General features: G+C 38.7%; 1 protein-coding gene across 8 annotated transcripts in view; it reads right to left on the bottom strand.

Moving 5' to 3' along the window:
* Positions 1-11,220: 11,220 nt before the first annotated feature.
* The window catches only part of MAK (male germ cell associated kinase), a 48,972-nt gene continuing 39,572 nt past the window's right edge, over positions 11,221-20,620 (bottom strand). For 5 of the 8 annotated variants that reach the window (XM_068558605.1, XM_068558610.1, XM_068558607.1 and 2 more), the window contains 2 exons: positions 16,638-16,757; positions 11,221-12,402 (listed from right to left, as the gene is read on the bottom strand). In XM_068558605.1, coding sequence (XP_068414706.1) covers positions 12,248-12,402; positions 16,638-16,757 — 275 coding nt within the window. In that variant the 3' untranslated portion in view covers positions 11,221-12,247. Of the gene's footprint in view, positions 12,403-15,997; positions 16,073-16,637; positions 16,758-17,679; positions 18,162-19,354; positions 19,430-20,620 lie in introns of those variants that run through there. The other 3 variants (XM_068558613.1, XM_068558609.1, XM_068558611.1) reach the window with 3 other exon arrangements.

Below are 20,620 nucleotides of genomic sequence, written 5' to 3'. Positions count from 1 at the left end.
GTGCTGCAGTGAACATTGGGGTGCATGTATCTTTTTTTTTTTTTTTTTTAAAGATTTATTTTTTTAATTGATTGATTGATTGATTGCTATGTTGGGTCTTCGTTTCTGTGCTAGGGCTTTCTCTAGTTGCGGCAGGCGGGGGCCACTCTTCATCGCGGTGTGCGGGCCTCTCACCGTCGCGGCCTCTCTTGTTGCGGAGCACAGGCTCCAGACGCGCAGGCTCAGTAGTTGTGGCTCACGGGCCTAGCTGCTCCGCGGCATGTGGGATCTTCCCAGACCAGGGCTCGAACCCGTGTCCCCTGCATTAGCAGGCAGATTCTCAACCACTGCGCCACCAGGGAAGCCCGCATGTATCTCTTTGAATTACAGTTTTCTCCAGATATGTGCCCAGGAGTGGGATTGTAGGATCCTATGGCAACTCTATTTTCAGTTTTTTGAGGAACCTCCATACTGTTTTTCACAGTGGCTGCACCAATTTACATTCCCACAACAGTGTAGTAGAGTTCCCTTTTCTCCACACCCTCTCCAGCATTTGTTGTTTGTAGACTTTTTAATAATGGCCATTCTGAGTGGTGTGAGGTGATACCTCATTATAGTTTTGATTTGTAGTTCTTTAATAATTAGCGATGTTGAGCATCCTTTTCATGTGCCTATTGGCCATCTGTATGTCTTCTTTGGAGAATTGTCTATTTAGGTCTTCTGCACATTTTTCGATTGGGTTGTTTATTTTTTTGTTACTGAGTTGTATGAGCTGCTTGTATATTTTGGAAATGAACAGGACCCCTTCTTAAAGCATAATGCCCATAGCTCTACACAGATGGGGTGTGACCAGGATACTGGATTCTAGACCACACATTTCTGTTAGTACAACCAGAATCAAAATAAGATTTTTGGACAGCCCCATCACAGCAGTGACTCATTAAGCTTTTGGTCCACTGACACCCTAGTTCTTTTTCTCACATGCTGCTGTTAATAATAACTACTCATAGATAAGAAAGGGTTGATGTTTGATGTCACATACTTGCAGGTATTTTGATTAAATAAAAAAATCCATAGTTCCTGGCATAGTCAGTAATTGCCTTTTATCATATAGTTATACCAAATTCATAGTTTAAATAATACAGACAAATCCATTTCCAAACAGTTCATTGGTATCTGGTATGATTTTATGCCCTGGTGAATCAGATTATTGTGATCTTCTCAAACGTTAGTCCTGTACAGCCTAAAGGAAAATGGACAAAGAAAATCAAGTAGGCAGAACATTTTCTTTGTCCTTTTTATATTTTAAAAGTTGATTTTTATGGAAATGTGTTTGGGAGGAAAGAAAGAGCGGGTTGTAGTTAGTGTTACAAAGGTCAGGACACCCACAGCTAGGCTGGGTTTCTCTTGAGCAGAGAGGAGACGCCTGTGTATTGTTTGTGTTCACGGAGTTTCATCTCCATGCTTGTTTCCCTGAGCCCTGCTTCTGTGTGAGGGTCGGCTGGACATGCACATCAGTTATGACTTGTTGTTCCCCAAACGTTTGAATCATATATGAATTGTAAGCACAGAGGCACAGAAAAAGATTGTTCTAAACGAAAGATAGTCATTCTGTTCATCAGAAAAAACACATTTTGGGTTCTGAGCTAGCCCTTCAGCGATCGTCGTGATAAATAGCTACTTCAAATCTTATGGTTAAATGTATTTCATAGCCCTCGTCAATATTTTCTGTCTTCTCCATTCGTGCGTGTGACATGTGCATGTGACACGTGCATGCGTGTGCACCCAAACTAACCCTTGGCTGTTGACGATTAAGGCACTTGTGATGGTGGAGGCATCAGGCGGCCGTAGACTGTCCAAAGCTCCCATCCTTCCAGAAGGGACTTCAAATCATGATGCGAGGCCCTGGTTTTTCTTCTGTCATGAAGTGTTTCCTAAGGGCACCAATTTTGGCCACCTTCAGTTCTAGGGTTGGGGCACCAGCCTTAGACTCTGAGTGACAACGATTCCCTGGAGGTGGGAATTAGTTTAGGTCCAAGGTAGATCCCTGTGTGACTGGTCCTGTGGTCACCTGTGAGAGTTCTAAGGCTGCCTACAGTTCTAAGGGGTGGGGGTGGGGTGGGGTGGGGTGCCTTCATGGCCCAGCAGCCTTGACAGGGTCCTTGCTAAGAACCCCTTCTTCTCCCCGGCAAAGTTTCCCAAGTACTTACTGTCCTAAGATTGTGCTGGGTCCCAGAAGGAAAAGAAAAACAAAGCATGGCTTGCTATCGTGGAGTCTAGTGGAGAACACTGACATCTAGACAAACAAAGGCAATATAGAAATACATGGCTAATAGAGGTAGGTAGACATTACCCCAGGGGCACAAGAAAGTGGTCAATTCTCTTCAGGGAGTCTAGGAGGGCTTCACAGAGGGGATGGTGGTTGAGCTGAGCCTTGAAGGATGAGGAGTTCATAAACAAGGACAGACAAATGTTGCAGGTAGAGGGAAGGTATGTGCAGTGCCTCTGAGGCATGACACTGCCTGGCGCAGTTGGGTACCTACAAGTTGTTTGGTGTGAATAGCATAGCACGGGTGAGGTTGGCAACAGCAGGAGATGAGACTGAAGGGCAAGGTCAAATCTAGATGACCTTGACATCCCCAGCTAAAGGTTTGAATGTAATCCATTTTCCCCCTCATTTTTGTTGTATTTTGTTTCATCATTTTTGTTGGTTTTTGTTTCATAAAGATTTGTGGAAGCTCTCTGTATATAATGGGCACAGGTCCTTTATTATATATTACATTTTCTCCCAACCTATTGTGTGTCTTTTAACTTTGTTTATAGTTTCTGTACGTCTTTACATAGTCAGATCTATTACTTCATTGCTTTACAAAGTTCTTTCTTATTCCAAATTATAAAAATACCTAGTTCACAAGGTCGTTTAAAATTGAGATAAAATATGCTTGTGATAAAGAATGCATGTAAGACAGCAAAATTGTTTCCTTCTGATCCCAGACCCTTAGTCTCTCAACTTAAGAGGTAGCCATTATTTATTTATTGTCCCAGAAGTTTTCTGTGAGTATAAAACATAGAAATGTATCCTTTTTTGGTTACTGTTAAGACAAGTGAGGACACAGAATTAACACTGAGTTACACTTTGCTACAGTGTATCACACTTAACACCTTTTCTTTATCTGGACATGGAGACCTACCTCATTCTTTTTAGTGGCTTTTTAATTATATGATGTGGCTATCTAGTTTACCATTCCCCTACTGACAGAAAGGTACCTTGTTTAAAGCTTTCCGCTATTAAAAAAATGCTGTACCAAGGAACATCACTAAGTCCCGGTGCACATGTGCAAATGAATCTTTAGGTTATACCCCTAAAAGCTGAGTCAAAGCAGATGAGCATTTAAAATTTTAATTGTCCGCAAAAAGAGTTGTACGGATTTACACTCCCACCAATAGCGGTTGAGAGGTTTTGTTTCCTAATCTTTGCTAACATTGCGTATTATCAGACTTTTTATCTTTGACACATTAAGCTAGGGGTCTGCAAACTTTTTCTGTAAATGGCCAGATAGTAAACATTTTAGGCTTTGTGGGCCATACCGTCTCTCTCCAGCTATTCAGTTTTGCCTTGTAATGCAAAAGCCACCATAAACAGTACATAAACGAGTGAGCATGGCTACCTTCCAACAAAGCTCTATTTATGGAATTTATGAAATTTATTTATGTATGAAATTTGAATTTCATATCATTTTCACATAGTACCAAATAATAATCTTATTTTGATATTCATTTCAACCATTTTTTTTTTTTATAAGAAACATTCTTAGCTTGCCAGCTGCACAAAAACAGACAATGGACTGGATTTGGTTCACTGACCATGGTTCCAACCCCTGATCGAAGCCATTGTTTTATATATTTAGTATGACTTATTAAGCATCTTTTCATATATTTATTGACCAGTGATGTATATTTTTTCTGTAAACTCCCCTTTTTTTGTTTTTCTAATTGATCTGTGACTCTATAATCACTGTAGATTGTACTGTGTTTTGATATTTGGTAAGGCAAGTCTGTCATTGTTACTTTTCTGATTTTTCTTTACACACTTTTCCAGATAAATCTAGACTTACCCTTTCAGCTTTAAATTTTACTAGGGATTTTGATTATGATTGCATTGAATTATAGATAAATTTAGGAAGATTTGGGAGCTTTAAAACATTTATTCTTTAAAAAGTTTTTTTTGAAATGTTTATTTACAATGTTATATTAGTTTCAGGTGTACAACAGAGTGATTCAGTTATACATATATATATATATCTATTCTCTTTTAGATTTTTACAGGTTATTACAAGATATTGAGTATATAGTTCCCTGTGCTATGCAGTAGGTCCTTGTTGGTTATCTATTTTATATATAATAGTGTTTATATTTTAATCCCAAACTCCTGATTTATCCCTCCATCCCCCTGTCCCCTTTGGTAACCATAAGTTTGTTTCCTGTGTCTGTGACTCTGTTTCTATTTTGTAAATAAGTTCATCTGTATAATTTTTTTTAGATTCCACATATAAGCAATATCATATGTTATTTGTCTTTGACTCACTTCACTTGGTATAATCTCTAGGTCCACTCATGTTGCTGCAAATGGTATTATTTCATTCTTTTTTATGGCTGAGTAGTATTCCATTGTGTATATATACCATATCTTTATCCATTGATCTGTCAGTGGACACTTAGGTTGCTTCCATGTCTTGACTGTTGTAAATAGTGCTGCTGTGAACATTGGGATGCATGTATCTTTTCGAATTACAGTTTTCTCCAGATATATGTCCAGGAGTGGGAGCATTGGATCATATGGCAAGTCTATTTTTAGTTTTTTAAGGAAACTCCATACTGTTCTCCATAGTGGCTGCACCAATGTGTATTCCCACCAACAGTGTAGGAGAGTTCCCTTTTCTCCACACCCTCTCCAGCATTTATTATTTGTAGACTTTTAGATGATGGCCATTCTGAGTGGTGTGTGGTGATACCTCATTGTAGTTTTGATTTGCATATCTGTAATAATTAGCGATGATGAGCGTCTTTTCATGTGCCTGTTGGCCATCTGCATGTCTGTGGAGAAATGTCTGTTTAGATCTTGTGCCCAGTTTTTGATTGGGTTGTTTGTTTTTTTTAATTTTGAGCTATATGAGCTGTTTGTATATAAAATATTTACTCTTCAATCCAGGACATTGTATGTCCCTTCATTTAATTCAGTTTTTCTTTTTTTAATGTCTTAAAGCATTTTAGAGTTTTATTCACTTAGTTCTTTGCATGTCTGTTAAGATTATTGCATGATATTTTATGGTTTTGTTATTATTATGAATGGAACTTCTTCATATATATTTTCTAATTAGGTATCAATCTGAGCAGTGAATTTCTGATAATTAATGTAAATGCTTCAGTCGACTCAAGCACATTGCTTGCCTTAGGTTTTTGTCAACTACCCTTTATCTAGTGCTATGGCTTTATGTTGAAGTTAGAAACAATAGGATATTTGCTATCACTGATGATTCAACATTGTTCTAGAGACACTAGACAAAGTAATAAGAGAAATAAATGAGGTATAAAGTAATAGTGGAAAAGGAAAGAAATCAAAGATTTTTTTTTTTTAATTTATTTATTTATTTATTTATTTTTGGCTGTGTTGGGTCTTCGTTTCTGTGCGAGGGCTTTCTCTAGTTGCGGCAAGCGGGGGCCACTCTTCATCGCGGTGCGCGGGCCTCTCCTGTTGCAGAGCACAGGCTCCAGACGCGCAGGCTCAGTAGTTGTGGCTCACGGGCCTAGTTGCTCCGTGGCATGTGGGATCTTCCCAGACCAGGGCTCGAACCCGTGTCCCCTGCATTAGCAGGCAGATTCTCAACCACTGCGCCACCAGGGAAGCCCGAAATCAAAGATTTTAAATAGCTAATATAATTGTCTATCTAGAAAATCCAAGACAAGCCACTAAAATCCTATTATAACTAATGAGGAAGTTCTATAAAGCTGCAAGAAACAAGATCAGCACCAAAACCCAATAGCTTTCCATCAGCAGCCATCATCAGTTCTCTTCCATACTATTGCTAATACCCAAGTCCAAGCCTCACCATCTTTTAATCTTCTAACAGGACTCCCTGTTTTCATGCTTTGGTCCAACAATTAATTCTTTACCCAGCAGGCAGAGGCATATATCAAGTATAATTAGACTCCTACTCTTAAAATTATTCAGTCATCTCTCACTACATTTATATCCCTTCTTTAGTCTCTATAACATCCTGGGGGTTTTTTTTGTTTTTTTTTTTTTCTTAATAGCACTTATAATAATTTGCAAATATACAGGGGTTTTTGTGTATGTGTTTATTTAATGTCTGTCTCCGGAATGTATGTTCTGAGATCAGAGAAAATGACCTTTTCGTTTCTACCATATATACCATATATACTACACTTAGTACATAGTAGGTACGTAGTAAATATTTGCTGAATGGATAGATTGATCAAATCTGTTTCTTAAAAATAGACTTTATTTTGTAGAACAGTTTTAAGAGACAGTACAGAGAGTTCCCACACACCTTACACCCAGTTTCCCCTATTAGTAACATCTTACATTAACATGATACATTTGTTACAACTAATGAACCAATACTGATACATTATCACTAAAGTCCATACTTTGTACAGTGTTTCCTATTTTTTAACTAATATCCTTTTTCTATTCCAGGATCTTATCCAGGATACCATATTACATTTAGTTGTCATGTCTTCTCAGGCTCCTCTTGGCTGTGACTGTTTATTAGACTTTTCTTGTCTTTGGTGACTGAGTTTTGAGGAGTACTGATCAGGTATTTTGTAGAATGCACGTCCATTGGAATTTGTCTAGTGTTTTCCTCATGGTTAGACTGGGATTATCGGTTTTTAGGAGGAAGACCACAGGGGTGAAGTGTCATTTTCATCACATCATATTAAAGTTACATATACGAACATGATATTACTGTTGATGTCGACCTTGATCATCCGGCTGAGGTAGTGTTCCTCAGGCTTCTCCACTGTGAAGCTATTCCTTTTTTCCTCCTTTCCCATACTGTACTCTTTAAAAGGAAGTCACTATGCATATCCCACACTTAAGAAATGGGGAGTTGTGCTCTGCCTCCTTGAGGGCAGAGTATCTACATAAATTATTTGGAATTCTGCTGCATGGAAGATGCCTCTTCTTCCCTGTCTATCCATCCAACCATCCACTCCTTCAGTACGGACTCATGTATATATATTTCCTGGTTTGGGTTATAATCCAATACTTCTCCATTAGTTTTCTTGCTCAAATTGTTGCAGTTTTGACCATTGGGAGCTCTTTCAGCTGGCCCGTGGGTCCTTTGACATAGCCAATCAGTGTAGGCTTTTTTTTTTTTTCCTTGTTTTTTGTTTTTATAGAACTTCCCTACTTTCTGGCACTATAAGAGGCTCCAGGCTCATCTTGTATATTTCATGCTCTGATACTAGAATCAGCCATTTCTCCAAGTAGCCCTGGTTTCTTTTATTGGACAGTGATATTAGAAACCAAGACCTGGTGCTGGATAATGTTTGTTGCTACTAGGACATTATTTTATACTTTTCATTCCTTTTCACTTTTTAAAGTTGTTATTCCTTTTTCTAGTTTCTTAAGCTAAATGCTCAAATTCACCATGTCTTCAGTGTTTTTTGTTTTTCTCATAAATGGAACAAGTGTATAATTTTTTTCTTTGAGATCTCTTTTGACTGAGTTTTACAGGTTTTAATACAGAGGTCTGTCATTGTCCATTTCTAAAGGATGTTTATTTCATTTTTGATTTTCCCTTTTGACTTTGTAGTGGTTAGAACAATGTTTTTGAATTTTTAAGTGGATGATTTTGGAGGCATACTTTTTTATTCTACTTTTATTAAACTGTGGAAGAAGTTGTGGCTTACATATTTCAACATTTGAGAATTTGAGATTTTCTTTTTGGCCTAACATAAGGTCAATTTTTTGTTCATGTTACATGTATAGTATTTTGCCTTATTGGTCAAAGTTCTATATAGTATGTATGGTGGGTAAATTTTGTTTACTGTGTTACTCATGTACTTATTTTAAGGCCTCTAGATCTGTTTTCTAAGAAAAACCTCCCACTCTGTGGTTATGTCAATTTCTTCTTGTATTTGTGGTTAATCTTTGCTTCACATATTTATGTTGTTTTAACATTTGATTTTGAAAATTTTCAAATTTAGAGAAAAGTCTCTCTCTCTCTCTCTTCCTCTCTCTCTCTCTGTGTATATATATATATATATATATGAACATATGAACATACATGCAGAAATCCTCAACAAGATATTAGCAAATCCAATCCAACAATGTATACAGAGAATTACATACTATGATCAAGTGGGATTTATTCTAGGTATACAAAGCTGGTTCAGCATTTGAAAATCAATTATTGTAGTCCATCACATCAACAAGCTAAAGAAAAAAAAATTGTATGATCAATGATTATCAATAGATGCACAAAAAGTATTTGACAGAATCTAACACCATTCATAATAAAAACTCTCAGCAAAATAGGGAGGAATGTCTTCAACTTGATAAAGAAAATCCATTAAAAAAACCAGAAACCCTACAGCTAACATCTTTCTTAATGGGGAGAAACTAGATGTTTTCCTGCTAAGATCAGGAACAAGGCAAGGATGTTCACTCCTACCACTTCTATTCAGCATTGTACTGGAAGTCCTGGCTAGTTCAATAAGAAAGAAAAGGAAGTAAAAAGTATGCTGATTGGGAATGAAGAATAAAACTGTTTTTGTTTGCAGATGACATGATTGTCTGTGTAGAAAATTTCAAAGAATCAACAAACTCCTGGATTTAATAAGTGATTATAACAGGAATTAGGATACAACATTAATATAGAAAAGTCATTTGCTTTCTTATATACAAGCAATGAACAATTCACATTTGAAATTAAAAATTGCATTAGCACTAAAATAAACAGGTATAAATCCAACAAATATGTGTAAGATCTATATGAGGAAAATGACAAGACACTGATGAAAGAAGTACAAGAAGATGTAAAAAAAAATAGAGCGATAGTCCTTGTACATGAGTGGGAAGACCCAAGAGTGTCAAGATGTCAGTTCTTCCCAACTTGATCTGTATTGCTTGTTCACTGCAATCCCAGGCAAAAATCCCAGTTATTTTGTGGATATTGACAAACTGATTCTAGAGTTTATATGGAGCAGTAAAAGACCCAAAATAGCCAACACAATATTGAAGGAGAGAAACAAAGTTGAGGGACTGACTTAGGTGACTTCTATAAAGCTATAGTAATCAAGACAGTGTGGTATTGGTGAGAGAATAGACACATAGATCAATGGAACAGAATAGAGAGCCCAGAAATAGATGCACACAAATACAGTCAACTGATCTTTGACAAATTAGCAAAGGCAGTTCAGTGGAGAAAACAGTCTTTTCAACAAACGACGCTGGACAATAGACATCAACATGAAAAAGAATCTGTAACAGATGATATACCTTTCAGAAAAATTGACTCAAAATGGGTCATAGATCTAAATGTAAAATGCAAAACTGTAAAACTCCTAGAATATAGGAGAAAATCATAGGTGACCTTGGGTTTGGTGATGGCTTTTTAGATACAACCCCAGAAGCATGATCCATGAAATAAAAAATTGGTAAGCTGGACTTCATTTAAATTAAAAACTTTTGCTCTGCAGAAGACCTTAAGAGAATGAAAAGACAAGTCACGGACTGGAGGTAAGATTTGCAAAAGACAACTGATAAAGGTCTGTTATTCAAAATATACAAGGAACTGTTTAAATTCAACAATAAGAAAACAAACTAATTTAAAAATGGGCAAAAGATCTGAATAGACAGCAAGGAGATATACAGATGGCAGATAAGCATGTGAATAGATGCTTCACATCCTATGTCATTAGGGAATTGCAAATTAAAATAACAAGATACTACTACACACTCGAGCAGCCAAAATCCAAAACACTGACGACACCAAATGCTGGTGAGGATGTGGAGCAACAGGAATGCTCACTCGTTGCTGATGGGAATGCGAAACGGTACAGTCACTTTGGAAGGCAGTTTGGTGCTTTCTTACAAAACATACTCCTACCATATGATCCAGCAGTTAATCAAGTGAAGTGAAAACTGATGTCCACACAAAAACATGTACATGAATATTTATAGCAGCTTTATTCATAATTGCCTGTACTTGGAAACAACCAAAATGTCCTTCAGTTGGTGAATGGGTAAATAAACTAGGATACATATAGACAATGGAATACTCTTCAGTGATAAACAGAAATGAGCTATCAAGCCAAGAAAAGACAGGGAGGAATTTTAAATGCATATTACTAAGTGAAAGAAGCCAAACTGAAAAGGCTATATACTTCGTAATTCCAACTATATGACATTGTGGAAAAGGAAAAACTATGGAGATAATAAAAAAAAAAAGCTCAGTGGTTGCCAGAGGTTTGCAAGGAGGGAGGGAGGGATGAATGGGTAGAGCACAGAGGATCCTTAGGGCAGTGAAACTATTTTGTATGATACCGTATTGGTGGATACATGCCATTATACATGTTGTCAAAACCCACAGAATGTACAACACAGAGCGTGAACCCTAATGTAATCTATGGCCTTTAATTAACAACAATGAATCAGTATTGGTTCATCAGTTGTGACAAATGTACCACACTAATGCAAGATATTTATAATAGGGAAAATTGAGGAGGGGGGAGATTAGGGAGTACGTGGAAACTCTGTACTTTCCAATCAAATTTTCCGTAAACTTAAAACTGCTAAGAAAAAAGAAAAAAAAGTTGACTAATTAACAACAAAAAAAGGCCTCAGAGTATAAGTGTAAAGTTTAACAATGTAAGGAAAACACACTAGTTAACCATATTAACTTTAATATCTGTTCGGAGTCTAAAAGTTTCCCAGCAACACAAAAGATTTTTGCTTTGAGACATTAATTAAAACTGTACAAATATATCTATAACCATTACCACTAACATAAATTACTCTTTAGATTTTAACATTTTTCAAGAAGGTGAGCTGAATCTTCTGTACAAAAATACCATGTTCTTACTGTGCCTTTGCATAATGTCCACAAGATGATACCAATTACATTAGCATTTGTTACAAAGTCATAAAATACATAAAAAATAAGCAGTTTGATAACATTGTTCTTTAAAAAGAATATCTATTCCGTAAATTGACAAGCTTGAATAGAGTAGTCCTAAGTTCAAAATGTCTATGTTAAATACCAGTTTAGAAATAAAACTAAGAAAATATGTAGTAAGTGAAATCACTGCGATAGCAACTGAATGCATTTGCTCTTCAGAGCAAGTGTGAAGGTCAGAGCGGAGTCAGTGATCTGTCTGCAGCAGCAGCAGGAGTTTGCTTTGGGGAACGAGCTGGTATACTTCATCTTTGTGCCTCGTGGGAATACGGAAACAATGTATTTTGAAAGTCTGATGAACACACTTGATGTGAAGATGACAGAACCTTGACTTGGTTAATTTGGAAGTCATCAAGCCATTGGGTTTGATAGTCACCACGAATTCATAGCAGTTGTATTGATCAAAATCGAACAATCGACTCTTTCTCCACTAAAATCAGGTGATGTGATTTTGACATCTCTATGTTAAAGAAATATTTATTTCTAAGAAAGATGTCCTGCTTTAGATTAGAATTATCATTGCTTCCATAATTCCAAAGTAGAAAAATGATAAATTACCATCTTTCTGCCATTGCCAAAATGGTAGAGTAGAACCTTGGCCAAATAAGAACCGTAACTGACAGTCCACAGACATCTATGTAATTGCTATAAAAACCCAAAACAAAACAAACCTCTGAGGCCAAACGATGAAATCTTTAATAGTTTGGGCAAATATAAAACACTCTAAACACTTATTTCTGGAGGCATTTTTTTAAAAAGCTTCTTATTGTACTTAGTATCTATTAATTTGTAGATCAAATACTTGACACTTTGGCAAATAGTTTATTCAATACTTTGTAAAGTCCTACCCATATATCAGCACTGTGGGCAATGATGCTAAGAAAATGCATTTCATTTCTAGGAAAGAAAGAAAACAGGAGATGAGTTTTGCTCTTCAAAGTACCCACTATGACATATTTCTTCCGGAACTCAGTAGAAATAGACATCTGTAGACATTTCCCGGGGTCAGGGGACTTGCACAGACTCTGTGGAGCGACGCTGTGGGACTTCACACCAGACTCCTATCGGTGGCCTCCGTACTTGGCCACCCAGTCTGTCCTCCCGTGCACGGAGGAGACTGGCTGTGCGCGGTTCACAATATTTAGATTCTTGGCTGTAGGATTATAAGTAGGTCCTGAAAACTGCCCCTGACCAGTTTTTGTGTTCCAGGGATATTCTGAAAGAAAGCAGAATCAGAAATTAGAATTTTATTCAGATGATTATTAAATTCAAAATAAAGCAGTTCATTTTATGGGGGAAAATCTGAATTTATCTTTTTTTAAAAAAATTATTTATTTTTGGCTGTGTTGGGTCTTCGTTGTTGCACACGGGCTTTCTCTAGTTGTGGAGAGCGGGGGCTGCTCTTCGTTGCGGTGCCCGGGCTTCTCATGGCGGTGGCTTCTCTTGTTGTGGAGCACGGGCTCTAGGCGTGCGGGCTTCAGTAGTGGCGGCGCATGGGCTCAGTAGCTGTGGCTCGTGGGCTCTAGAGCGCAGGCTCAGTAGTTGCGGCGCACGGGCTTAGTTGCTCCGCGGCATGTGGGATCTTCCCAGACCAGGGCTCGAACCCGTGTCCCCTGCGTTGGCAGGCGGATTCTTAACCACTGCGCCACCAGGGAAGTCCGAAAATCTGAATTTGTCTTTAAAAGATTAATTCAGTGGTCTCTAAGGTTTTTTTAAAAAATATATATATAAGCCAAAAATTCTATTGTAGTATTATGCTGACACCAGTTAGCGTTTTCAGCAGCTTAAGAGCCATAATTTCTGGTTTATAGTTCTGACACTGCTGCTGTTTCTTATTTGGGCTCACTGAAGTGCCCATCATATTTTGATAGGCAATACCAACTGGGATGACCAAGAATAACTCCTTGGTTTAAGTTCAATGGGCAATACCCACAGTGTCAGTGACTATTTAAAATCACACTGTGGTTACATCTAAATAATATCTGAACACAGTATCACTACAGCAGATGTATTCAGAATTGTGAATCCTGTAAAGCTCTGGCTTCATGGAGCCACACAGATGGGGTCACATAGCAGGTTTCTCTTTAAACATGAAAATGTGGTTTTTGGAGGCAAGAAACTTCATGTTTTATTGGGAAATTGATGGATGATAACAGAATCCCTTTGAAAAGTGAGCCATTCTTAGGATCCCAAACCTTTCGTCACAAGGTTGGTTTTATTCATACATGTATTGGCTGATTAAAATTTTGTGAAAATTTTAATGTGTTAGACTTTTGTTACCTGAACAATTTATAAGCTCAGATTGCTTGAACATGTCAAATGACAAAGCAGTAAATCATTTCAGAGAAAACTTTAATATCCTCAGTCCCTCCTTCACCCCTTCCTCACTTCAAACTGGGAGCTAGGTATCAGAGCTATTCTCTCTGACGTTCCATCTTTCTGTTTGGGATTTAAATATCTTTTCACACTATGTGCTAGCTGTCATTCTTGGATTATACTCTGTAGGAGTCAACTTTGAAATGACTCTCTAACCATTCTGTACACCTAACGCTAGCTATACTATATTTATTTACATGGTTTTCCCAGTTTTTTCTTCTCTTTTTACTGTAGAATTGGAAGTATAGGAGGAACTTATGGGAGCATGTGGGTCCTGATGTGTTGCTAACCTCAGCTTAAAGGGAACAAAGCCCTACGTGAGGAACCGCCCTGGTGACAGTCACCCCAACTGCTTTGTGGTTCAGTTGGGACAAGGAGGCCAAGAGTTCTTTTCCTTGGTTTGACGGGTCATTTCATCCCACTCTTACTGGGTTTAAAGTTCTCAAAGCCAATAAAAAGCTCCTTAACAAAGACAGAGACAGTGTCTAGAAGGGCCAGTTAAGTGCACCATATTTTCTAGGAATAGCCCTTTAGTCTAACCCACTGGAATATAGACCAGCATCAGTCTGATAAATTAGTGCACTCACATCAAAATGGTACCATGGGCAGAGGAGAACACATGGGAGGGGAGGGCAGGAGGGAGGAGACAATAAGTCCCCGTGACTGAGAGAAAGGGAAAGGGAAAACCCATTCTTAAGCTAACAGTGGGTGAGAAGTGAGGCGTCTGGGGAGTAACATCCAGAGAAGCTTTTTTTCCAGATGATGACATAGTCTTAAGTCCTAAATGCATTTGAAGGAAACTGTCTAGGCCATTCGTAAAACGTTCTTTGAAAAGGGAATCATTTTGCCAGTAAGGCAGTAGTGTTGACGTTTAGGATTCCTTTCTGAGAAAGAACAGAGTTTTAGGACTCCAGCACCCTTGGTGAAGAACTTAGTAGCTGACAAAGGAGCCCAGGTCTCGTGTGGGGCAAAGAAATGCTTTGTTCAGCAGCTGGCTGTGCCCACACCTCACCACTCCCCAGAACGGAGCTGGCAGCCCCTCTAACACTTGCTGTGCATTTATTTTAAAACCTGCATGTGTCCTATCAAGGGCATTTAACTTCTTGTAGGAAATGTTTGCTGAAGGAAAAGGTGTTTGCCTCTAGTTAAGAATGCAATCCATGCGACTGCTGTATAACTTTTAGCAAGATAGAAAACTTCTGTAAAATGGACATAATGATGGTACCTTCTGTGTTAGAGCCATTGGGAAAGAGTTCAGTGAGTTAATGCACGTAAAGCACATAGAACAGGGCCCCATGCTTCTAGAGGGCGGCTGTGTCTGAAAGACTGACTACTCCTCTAAGTCCTTGTTACTGTCAGAGCAGGGGACAAGGAAGTATGAGGGGGTTTGGGTTGAGAGATGACATGGGGAGGGAGGAAGAAATTAATGTGGTTTTTCTTCTCCAGACTTGAGGATGAGGAAGAAGAGCAGAGAGGGAGGCTGAGAGAAGGGGAAATAGTCGAGTAAATACGGTAATGACCTGGTTTTATTCTCTTGTGGGAAACTGTCACACCAGTGGGAGGGCTGGAAGACACATCTCTTACAGAACAGTGTTTTCCTAAGGATTTGCATTGACCACTTGAGAATGATTAATATTTACTTCTTTTTTTTTTTTTTTTTTTTTTTACCTTTCCTCCTATCACGATCTGTAGGAAAATCTGATAAGCAGAGTAAAATGAAGAGATGAAAAGTTATGAGAAAGCATTTTACTTAAAAAAATGAAAACAGGAATATGCATGCTAAGCTGACAGAATACTTAATATATAAAGACCTCCAGTCCCTTATAAAAATATGTTCAAAAATACCCACTTTCACTTTCTAAGGGCAGGTACTCAAACTAATTTGAGACGTTACGATTTTCTGCCTTCATATTAAAAATTGCTACCAAGCCATGACTAATGACTCATGATAAGGCTGCCCTAAAGTATCTGAGGCTTTATAAAAATTATTGCTGTACATAAAATGTTTATTTATATATTTTGTTTCAGCAGAGAGGTAATGAAGCAGTTCTTTTCGCAGATAAGGTAACTGAGTACTGCTTAAGCAGTTCTACCATGGTAAGAAATAAAAAATTACGCAAGTCCAGTGCTTTTTACAATTTTAGCTCCAAGAGCATGAACTTTAAAGACTGGTAACTCTAATCAGGAGTTCTATATTATAAGATCCTGGCTGGGACAGACTGGGAGAAGACTTTTGAAGTCAACTTTTAAATTAAACTGTAACTAGATATCTTATCAAACTTGTAATTATCTGCCTCAGTGTTTATCTTAGGTGCTTTAAGAAGGGTATCTATTTTAGACTGAAATAACTTAGAGAACATTCATAGTCAGATGTGGTCAACTCAAGCACAGAATCCTCACCTCAGTTTCAAGAGCGTCCCCCTGAATGTGGCTGTCACACGCCACGCCACTGCAGAGCAGGTGACCAAGTTAGTCATAGCGTTGGAGGGTGGGGAATAAAACTTCACCACCTAATATATTACAGAGCGAAAGCCAGTCAAAGTTCTGCCGCAGTTTAGTTCTAAACCCTAAGATGGAACTGCAGAAGGACTACCCATTAACTGATACATATCGGAGTCTCAGCATCTGTTGCGCTTTCCGCTCCGTGCCAGGTACCAGGTGGGAAGCTCTGAAAAGTGCATGCTCGCACATCTCGTCGTGTAGCACAGCACACTCTTTGGAATTAGACAGTTTCTATCCCAGTTCCACTGTTTACAAGCTGTATGACCCTAGGTAAATGACTCAATGTCAGTTTCCTCATCTGTACAAGATCTACCTCATCAGGTCATTGGGAGGATTCAGTGGCACAATCTGTGTGTCTGACCGAGAAAAACCACTGAATCAGAGGTAGTAGCTCCTCTTATTAGACTCTCAAACCACATCTTTGGGAGAAAAATGGGACATTTTGCCAAAAACAGAACTGTAGTTAATAGGTGAGACTAATTTAAAAGCCTTCACTCACGAAAGGTGACTATAAACTTTAAAAGCTCCTTTCTGATCAGAATTCTCAAAAACTGTATCTGAAGTTGTTCTTACCTGAAGCGGTCGCACCGAGTGTTGCTAAGTGTATCCTCTGGCCAGCTGACCCCACTTCTTTTTTGAGAAAGGAAGGAATATGTCCTGACTGATTGTAAGTAGCATAACTTCCAAGATTTCCTAGTGACGTATCATAAAGTTTCAGAGTCAGAAGGTTAATATTTTAAAGCACCGGAGAGTAACTTTGATTACAACCACTACCGATTCTAAATTCTGTTTTGGGGGCATCATCTATATTTCATGCGCGGCACTGCGGTTTTACAGATGTTCCCATTCAGTCCATATAACAACCCTCTTAGATGCATGTTACTATCCACACCTGACTTGGCTAACTTCTCACAGTTAGTAAGTGACCAAGTTAGAATATGAACCCAAGGTGTCCCCCTGAATGTACCCAGGTTTTTATGACTCCACTTTTTAACCTGAGAGTATATTTCCTGCCAGGAAGCCCCCATCCCTGCGGTGCTCTCTGAGCACTTCTTCATCTTGTAAAATCACCCTGATAAGTGCACCTATTCTCATAGGGGTTGTTGTAGGGATTGAATGAGATGAATGCAAAGCACGTAGCACAGGCTCTGCTGTCTGAGACATGTCAGCTGTCACCATCCTCATCGCTATTAGTGAATGATCAATCTGGGGGGAAATGTAAAGGCAGGAGACCAGTCAGGAGGGCACTGCTGTAGCTGAAATGAGAGAGAAGGTAAGAGAGTCTGAACTTAGACGGTCATGGAGGGATGGAGGAGGGAACTAGCAGGTGTATGGGGTGGGAGGGGTGGGAAGGAGAGTAATATAAACCCCTAAGTCTGTAGCGTAGGTGACTGAGAACAGGATACAGGGGAAGAATCAGTGTGGGGTAAAGACCTGGTGCCCATGGGAGATTCAAGTCACAGAGGTCCAGCAGGCCTGGAGATCTGGAATGATCGGGGCATGGTAGTGATGGCGTCATGGGCTTGGAGGAGCCAGCCCAGAGGGACAGTGGGATATGCAAAGACCCGGAATAGAACAGAACCCAGGGAACAGAGCACTAAGGGGGAGAAAAGAAAAGGACCCTGCTGGGGAGAGAGTGGAGAGGTAGACGGTAGGAATAGGGTCTGGAAACTCCAGAGAAGACGGCGTGTGACAAGGAAGGAGTAGCAAATAAGGCAGAGGTCTGGTGGGGTTGGCACTGCCCTGGGATTTGGCCGCTAGCAGGACAGGCCCCGGCAGGAGCTGTTTCAGTGGCCCGAGGCAAGCTGAGGACACACTGCAGTGAGCTGAGGGGTAAAGTGGAAATCAGAGGAAAAACGAATATAACTTCTCTTTTAAGGAGCCTGGCTACACCAGAAAAGGGACAGGTTTGTCAGTGAGAAGGTGAATCAGGGCTCTGACCGCCTTGGTGGTTTCAAAGAACCGTTCATCTGGCAGCTACGACGGAAGCTTATTTTTACATGGTGTCGTTTGACCACAAGGCTGGACTCTGCCTTCCTGTGTCCCTGACGTCTGTCACGGTGCTGTGCATAGCAGGCGCTCAATAAGTGTTTGCTCCTGAACCAACAAATGTCAAACGGCAATATTATTTATCAGACCCTAAAGGACGTTACACAGTAAACACGTTATCAGTTTATACGATTTTTAACACTGCTGAATTTTGCATAGGCACCGCTGCCTCATTTGTCCTTTCTTTTCACCTTGAGGTACTCATTCTAATTTACGAATCAGTCCTTTACTTCAAAAGACTTTTTGAAAGGGAAGTTCAAGGCAGTAATCCCATTCAGTAGCAGCCTGAGAACATATCTCCCGGGACGTCCATGGCGATCCAGTGGTTAAGACTCTGCGCTTCCAATACAGGGGGCGTGGGTTCGATCCCTGGTCAGGGAACTAAGATCCCACATGCCACGTGGCGTGGCCGGAAAAAAAAAGATCTCTCCCACTCTCATCCCCATCATCAGAGCAAACACTTATTAAATGCTTATTGTGTGACAAAAATCCTAGGGATGGTCGTATAATAATGCCTCGGTCAGTATTATTTCCTCTGTCTTACAGGCGGGGAAACTGACTTAGAGGACCCAAGTAACTTGTCCAAGATGACAAGGCTAGTGAGTGACCGAATAGGGACACGTCAGGCTCTAAAACCGATGCACTGATCGGTTACAGGATGCTTCTTCCTATTGGAGGAAGAAGTTGCTAAGGGAAAATGCATAGAAAATTAAGTCTTCTTAAATTATTTTGGCTTTTCATTTGAAGTACCTTGTGAGCTGCAAATTTTTAGGTTGGAGCCAATAGTTAGCACTGTTTAAACCACTGACAGCAGAATTCTAGGAAATCCATCATCTCTATGAAACCTGGTTAACTTTTTCTTTTAAATGATGGTTCATGCTCAGAAATGAGTCTCAGAACTTAAAAATTTCCAGGAATATTGATTATAAAATTAGAAAATATTCTTTTAATTATTTTTCGTAGATTTGCTTGATTTCTTTAAATTGTCATAATTAATTTAAGAAGACAAGCATAGAGCTTTTTGAGAGCTAATTACTCTTAGAATTCCAGCTCCCGAAGAAAGAGGTTCTTGACAGTGTGGATGCTTCTGTCTCTCCTAGTCCTGATCTGACCCCTAAAAGCAGGTGACCTTGGCCTTCGTAGTGGCCTTTTATGACAAGATTTGGGGTAGATGTTGAGAAGAAAATTGGACAGGAGATTCAAGGAACAAATTGTACTCATCTACAAGGCCCAGAATTTACCTTGTGAGTCCTGTAATTTTTCAGGAAAACTTTCATTGCATGATAGTTTTTCAATTGGTTTAATTATGCTTTCTTCTAAAGAGAAGGCAGATGGAAGGAAAGAATGAACAATAAGGAGAATGTTATAGGAAAAGAAGAGAAAAAATGGATTCCATGATTAATGAAAAGATGCAGAAAGAAACCTTAAAATGTTTCTCCGAGAAAATGTGCTCGGTGCTGTCTCAGCTTTCATTTGATGTCAGTCGTATATTTCCCTGAGACTCAAAGTTGTGCAGCTGTCATTTTACCTGATTGTATTTAACCACTTGGTTCAGTGAATATTATTTTTAAATAACTGAGAAAAAATTAGCAAATTGCAGTGCCACAGCACTGTTAAATGGATAAAGTATCCAGAGCGTTTGATGTCACGTCAGAACACCTCAGGAGACTCCTCGGTTGCTACACAGTGATCCTCAAACTCTTTTGATCCAATACCACCTACATATTTTTTAAGAAAGAGCTGTCTACCTCTTCAGACACTTTAAGCTGATATCTGAAATGTTTCCTCATAAGTTTTACAGTCCCAAAGGATTTAACTTCTGGCATACTGTAATTATAGACATTTAAAAATAAAACTATTACATCTCTCTTATAAATATAATCAGTGGAATCTAAATACCATAGTGATTTTATGCTGACCAATACTGACTTAAGAAATACGTGACCACATGGGACTTCCCTGGTGGTCCAGTGGTTAAGACTCTGCCCTCCTACTGCAGGGGGCATTGTTCGATCCCCGGTCCGGGAACTAAGATTGCACATGCCACGTGGTAAGGCCAAAAAAAAAAAAAAGAAATACATGACCACAGTCCTTTTTAACAGGTAGAAATTTCACATGAATCCCTTTTCTCTCTAAAATTTTATTTTCATTCATATGTCAACTCCCAAATTTTATCTGAATATAATTTTAGACTTAAAGTCTTTAAATTAACCAGTCAAAAATGTGTAAAGATTGAAACCTTTAAAAAAATTTCTTGTAACCAACCATAAGTATATTAAAATACTTTTTTCTGGATTAAGTAAATTATAGTTAGAATGATTCGTTGTATATAATTTATCAAAAAGATGAAAATTATAGAATTTGATTATTAAAAGTGAAAAGTCAGATTTTTTTTGGAAATTCATCTCTTAATGAGAAAGATGGGACCTTTTTCAAGTGGTTCATGTATCCATCAATAAATATTACTTATTGCTAAAATCAGACAAGATTCAGCTTCATTTTTTTTT

Source organism: Eschrichtius robustus, chromosome 12 (genome assembly GCF_028021215.1).
Source record: "Eschrichtius robustus isolate mEscRob2 chromosome 12, mEscRob2.pri, whole genome shotgun sequence".
Lineage (NCBI taxonomy): Eukaryota > Metazoa > Chordata > Mammalia > Artiodactyla > Eschrichtiidae > Eschrichtius > Eschrichtius robustus.
The sequence above is the reverse complement of the archived record's forward strand: the minus strand, read 5'-3'. Positions and strand labels throughout refer to the sequence as shown.